At 53.9% G+C, this 5,949-nt stretch overlaps 1 protein-coding gene across 1 annotated transcript; it reads right to left on the bottom strand.

The window, feature by feature from the left end:
* Positions 1 to 2,582: 2,582 nt before the first annotated feature.
* Positions 2,583 to 5,578, bottom strand: LOC119326028 (endoglucanase 6-like). Its single transcript, XM_037599736.1, has 5 exons — positions 5,195 to 5,578; positions 4,701 to 5,108; positions 4,361 to 4,615; positions 3,464 to 3,578; positions 2,583 to 3,387 (listed from the first exon to the last, which is right to left on the bottom strand). Exons 1-5 carry the CDS (start codon positions 5,387 to 5,389, stop codon positions 2,870 to 2,872), a joined length of 1,491 nt encoding a protein of 496 aa, XP_037455633.1. The 5' UTR covers positions 5,390 to 5,578; the 3' UTR covers positions 2,583 to 2,869.
* Positions 5,579 to 5,949: the final 371 nt, after the last annotated feature.

Below are 5,949 nucleotides of genomic sequence, written 5' to 3'. Positions count from 1 at the left end.
ACATCTCAGGCATCTCAGCTGCCGAAGAGGAATCCGAAGAAGAAGGATTTGCTGAGTCCGGACCCTTTCTAGAGACCGGTTCCTCGCCGGCCCAAGAAGAAGACCGAAGAGGCTCGTTCAAAGAGTAACGAGGACCGTACCTCCAAGAGGGGAAGGAGCAACTGATTATGCTCTTCGATACTTGGATCTTTTAGTTTGGTTGAACTTGTCTAGTGGTTGTGAAACTATGTGGAACTATGTGTTTGCTATTTGTGGATCTATGTGTTTGAAATGTTCTATGCACTTCAAGTTATCTTAATATGGATCTACGTGATGCCCAAATTTAATTGTTTAAAATCTATGATATTGTTGTTATATTTGTGATACTTGCTGTGATATTGAATTTGAGAACAAGCAACCAAATGAACTTGAAAAAACAAAACAGAGGACCCTACCGCCAGGAAACCTGGCGGTAGGGTTACACAACCTACCGCCAAACACCATGGCGGTAGGGTGAACCTACCGCCAGGGCCCTTGCATATTTTGTTACAGAAACTTTATATGGCAAAACGCAGGACCCCACCGCCAGGCGCCCTGGCGGTAGGGTCAGACAGCCTACCGCCATGGGTCCTAGCATATTTCGTTACAGAATGCATGTACGGCAAAACCCTGCCACACCTTACCGCCAGAGCACCTGGCGGTAGGGTTAGACATCTTACCGCCAAGTTATCTGGCGGTAAGGTACTTATCCACGTCAGCGCGCGGTGACGGCTGCCGTCCCCCTCCGTCACACCCTACCGCCATGGTGCCTGGCGGTAGGCTGTCTAACCCTACCGCCAGGAGCTCTGGCGGTAGCAAAATGGTCAAATCCCGAAAATATTTCAAAGTGGGGTCAGATCCTGAATTTGTTTAGGAAAAGGGTCAAAACACGAAATTTAGCCTCAGAGGAACTAGAAGCTATGTTTATATTCCACTTGTTAGACATTTCCTCTTTCTTTTTTAGTTGACTTATTACTAAACATTTCCACATTAGCGAAATGCAGTCTACTGACTTTAGCTTTTGAGTCAGTCGATTTTGAGATGGCCGAAGAGGTTCGCCAGAGAAAGGCCGGAGTGAAGGAAGGAGCTCGTTGGCGGGCTACCCCACCATCTATCTTACAGTTACGGTGGGGCGGAAGAACGATGGCGGTGGTGCAACCTTGCCGGAGAAAATCTATGTCGGTGTCGACACATAATGTACATAATCATCCACTGAAACATAGTCTAGTTTTTAAATCTAAACATGAACATGAATTTAAAACTAAAACTAAACATCATCGTCACCCTTATAGAGGGCGAGCCAATCCGCCCGCGACATCCCATCGCCCATGGTGTCCGCCCCTGTGCCATCATCACTGCTCTCGAGGAAGATGCACCACCATTCTTCAACATTGAAGTCATTGTCGTCCTCCGTGCCGCTGTCCTCCTCGCCATCCTCTACGACGCCGCCCTCCTAGTTGTCCGAGAGGACGATGACCTCCCCGTTGGCCCTGCGCTCCGCCTCCACCAGCTCGGGGTACTTGCGGCGGAGGTCCGCCATGTACTCCTCGTCTGCGGCCTCCGTCGCGATGCGCTCCTGTGCCTCCCTAACCACCCCGATAGTCAGCACCCCCACCCCCCGCGGCGGCGGAGGCTGCAGCGGACTCTCGTCCGACGCAAAGTTGAGGCAGGCGGCGGCGCCATGCAACCGGACTTGTCATCGGTTGTACTCCTTTGCAGCGAACTCAGCGGTGTGAAAAGAGCCCACCCAATGCTTCTTGTGGGTCTCCTTGTTCGTGATTTCGGCCACCCACGTCCACCACGACCGTTGTCGGATACCGAGGTAATTCCTCTGCTGCGGTGGCGGCACAGGGAGGGCAAGCAAGCCGACCAACCCACCAAAGGGGTTGCAGTGTTGCGGCGGCGGTGCGAGGAGGACGCATCCGTGTTGTGCTTGTGGCGGCGTGGATCCGCGCTGCAAACGGGCGGCGGGGACTAGTGGACACGGGATCCGGCCATTAGGGCGACGGGGGACGGCGAGGATTCGCCGACAGCGGGGTTTGGGGAAGACAAGTGGGAGAGAAGGGTGAAGTTTTTTTTACTATGTCATTGAGCGGTGGAGTACATATGTGCGGGATAAGCGATGAAGGATAAATTGTACTCTAACGATTTTAGGGGTTCGGCTAGGTCGTGAGAGAAGTAAAACCAGACTTTTACTTCTCTAATTGATTATAGCCCACCATGCACACTGAATCTTACCACTTGCAAATACAACAACACCAACAAGTACTCCCTCCATTTTTATTTACTCTATATATTAGCTTTGGTCAAAGCCAAATTTTGACAAATCAATATCTTAGATTCATTATTGAATACACTTTCCCGTCATATAAATTTGCTATTGTAAATGTTGATATTGTCTTCTATATACTTGATTTTACGAAGTTTGACTTCAGTCAATTTTAATATGTAGAGTAAATAAAAATGAAGGGAGTACTAACTCAACATCTGTCATGTGATCTCATTGGCTTGCGGTCAGCATCTTTTTCTATCTGTCTGTAGCCACCAGTGAACATTCCTAGACGTCAGAGAAACAAGAAGCTCTTTTACTGATAAACATTTTACATAGTGCCAATATTCTAGCACACTAACTCTTACAAGTATAATATTGCAGATACAGCCTATACATCCCCCTGATCTTTTCTTTTTCGCAGGAGAGGAAATGGCTGTCGATAATAATAGTAATTAGTTACAGTTAAACCAAACAAATGAATGATGAGCTTTAGTACTACTACTGCACTACTCCTGCAGTACGCCGAAGTCAGTCAGAGGCATCTTTTTTTTTCATATATTATCATCCTCCTGCTGGGTTTTAGTCGTCGGCCCACTCGGCGGGGTTGGGGTGGGCGGAGAAGTAGGCGAGGAGGCCCATGAGCGGCGCGTTGATGTACGTGGTGGGCTCGGACTGCTGGAACACGGCGCGCGCGTCGGGGAAGGCGTCGGTGGCGTCGCTGGGCCCGCCGACGACGGCGCCCACCAGCAGGTTCGGGTTAGGCGCCGCGCTGGCGTAGTAGGCGGCGCCGGCCTTGCACCCGATCCTCGCCGGGTGCGCCGCCACGGACGGGATGGAGCTGCCGCGGTGGTGGATCCGGCGCGGGAACCGCGGCCCGTAGCCGACCATGTAGGACATGCGCAGCGGGTTGTCCCCGAGGATGTAGTCCACCTGCCGCTTGGCCACCTGCCGGAGCTTCGTCGGCGGCGCAGACCTGCCGGCGCCGCAGGAGACGTGCGCGCCCGCGTGGCTCAGGTAGTTGGAGTAGGCCAGGATGAGGAAGGAGAGCGACGTCACGTGCTGCATGTTGCTGCCCCCGACCTTGAACAGCAGCCCGCCTGCATCCCATTTCTTGATTACTCCACCAGTTCACAAGAAGCCCATTTTTTTCTTGCTGTGTTTGGTGCAACAAACCTGGGGAGTACTGGATCTGGGGGTGGTCGGAGATGCCGGGGAGGAGGGTGCACATGAAGTTGTTGGCGTTGGCGCGGAAGGACTGGAAGTACTCGTCCTTCCCCATTAGAACCTCCTGGTCAATCAAGAACACGAGAAAATATTATTGGCAACAAGTTCAGGCATGATCTAGTTCTACTACTAGCTGGTAGTAACTTGATTCAAATGGCAGGAAGAACATGGGGGATTCTGGATTCTGGACTGGCATGACAAGTCAAGAGTGAGGACCCGTGAGCCCCTAAAAGGTGCTGCTACCGTTTGCTGCGCCGGCAGCGTGCGGAGCACAGGGGCCTAGGTAGGAGGAGGCCAAGATAGAACAGACAAGCATCCTCCTCGTCTCCTATTTGGTGGTACGCCACCACCGTGCACTACCATAATCAGAATGCATGCACACTCCATTACTAGTTTACTACTGCCTGGTCATTGATTAATCTAATCTGAACCGGGGCATCATGCAGATTCAGTAATCAGTAGCATCTGCCGTCGGGGTAATTTCAGAATGGCTGATCCGCTGGCAAGATGTGGCCATATGCATATGCATCGTCAGAAACTAACTGAATCCACATGCAAAGCTTAAAGGTGTAAAAAAAGCAGCAGGCAAGACAGTCCATCATTAGATCGAGTGGCTTGCTATCTTATGTGTAGTACTCTTTTACCATCATCATCAGTAGCTGTACTGCATACAAAGACCAAAGTTGCATGCGGAAGGAATATCGCATAACTTGTGCTGTGGGGAAACCAAAGATCGATGGTGGAAACAGCCAAAGTGCCAATGCTTCCTATTCTCAGGAAATGTTGTGCCGCATGGAGAGGAGACAGTGGAGTAGCAATGCAGTACTGTATGTTACTAGTGCCTACCTTGGAGATGAGGACGTTGATGCCGGCGTGCTTGTTGTCCCAGCCGAACTCGTTGATGGAGTCGCTGGCGCCGAGCACCACCTCGTTCTTCTTGATGTACTGCCGGTACACCCTCTTGCGCGACGCCTTGTGCAGCCACGCCGCCGCCCACAGCAGCTCGTCCTGGTACCCGTCGAAGTCGCAGTAGCAGGGGCACACCGCCGCGTGGAGGCTGCTGCTGTAGGCGCCCCGGTACCTGTCCGCGAACTTGAACACCTGCTCGTTGGTTTGATTCTTTCATGTCAGAGCAGCTGACAGATACAGTGCATTTGAGTCGTCAGAGTCGAGGCTTGCGACTTACGGCCATGGCACGGTCGAGGAGGCGCTGGGAGTAGACGGGGTCGGCGTCGCGGAAGACGATGGAGCCGGCGGCGAGGGCGGCGGCGGTCTCGGCGGCGACGTCGGAGCCTGGGTGGGAGGGGTCGACCTTGTAAACGGTGCGCGGGGTGTCCATGTCCTCGGGCCGCTCCCAGCAGGAGTGGTCCTTGAAGGCGTCGCCCACCTGCACGTACACCGTGTTGGGCTTGGCCGTGGCCTTCATGAAGTAGTCCGTCGCCCACCGCACCGCCTTCCTCGCCTCCTCCTTGTGCGGCCCGAAGCTGCGGCCGAAGTCGATCAGCCCCCACGACATGAGCGTCGCCGTGAACGCCATCGGGAACCCGAACTTCACGTTGTCGCCGGCGTCGTAGTACCCTCCCGTCAGGTCCACCTGCAGGCAGCATTGCCATGGAACCATCAGCACTTTCTGTAAAAAAGAAAATGTAGATCAGGATAATGCAAGAGGAGAGTGCGTACGCCGGCGGCGGCGCCGTCGTGGAGGCCGGAGTCGCGGCGCCAGCGGAGGCGCTGGTCGGGTGGAAGCCTGCCGGAGCGCTGCCCCTCGAAGAAGAGAATGCTCTTGTGGAGGGCGTCGCCGTAGTCGTGGTGCCCGGCCGACGCCACCGCCGGCAAGAGCAGCAGCGCCAGCAGAAGCACAGACGACAGCCCCATTGCTGCCCTGCGGCTGACTGGAAGTGATTAAGCTAATGCAGTGGCAATGCAGCACTCACTAGCTGCTTGCAGCACCGTCCGATGGATCAATGCTTCGACGACTGGGTGAGTGAGGTGAGTGAGGTGTGTCTACTGGAGTCAGCAGCAGGCCGTGGTTTAATAGTGGCCGGCGGAGGCGAGGCGAGTGAGGTGGTGTCGGAGCCGAACGGGCGGAAGGTTAAATACAGCATGTGACGGGCGCAGACGTGAACCGATGGAGTGACCGGAGGGGAAGGAGGCCTAGGATGCCGGGCAAAGGCCAATGCGGTGGCGGCACGTGGACGCGGCGAACGTTGCGGCGCCGGTGGCTTGGTTGGCCTGCAGCTGAAGGCTTGAATGTGCAGTACTCCACAGGACTACTATTACTCCCTTTGCAGTTGCAGACATCTGTGCCGACGTGCCGTCGGTTGGTTTGTTCGTTTTGGCCGTTGCTCCACCGGCTCCTAAACTCACACTCGTATAGTAGTTTTGTTACCAACGGCTTAAGCTCCTTCATTTGGCCAGATCGAATGGATAAAATG

This window comes from Triticum dicoccoides, chromosome 6B (assembly GCF_002162155.2).
Source record: "Triticum dicoccoides isolate Atlit2015 ecotype Zavitan chromosome 6B, WEW_v2.0, whole genome shotgun sequence".
Lineage (NCBI taxonomy): Eukaryota > Viridiplantae > Streptophyta > Magnoliopsida > Poales > Poaceae > Triticum > Triticum dicoccoides.
This window is presented reverse-complemented; position numbering and strand designations above follow the sequence as displayed.

Excerpts from the sequence above, each read along its gene's own strand:
- LOC119326028 (XM_037599736.1), bottom strand. The coding sequence starts at position 5,389 with ATGGGGCTGTCGTCTGTGCTTCTGCTGGCGCTGCTGCTCTTGCCGGCG. Across the intron at positions 5,109-5,194 it reads ACGACGGCGCCGCCGCCGGC|GTGGACCTGACGGGAGGGTA; the intron begins GTACGCACTCTC and ends TGCTGCCTGCAG. Across the intron at positions 3,388-3,463 it reads CCAGATCCAGTACTCCCCAG|GCGGGCTGCTGTTCAAGGTC; the intron begins GTTTGTTGCACC and ends AATGGGATGCAG.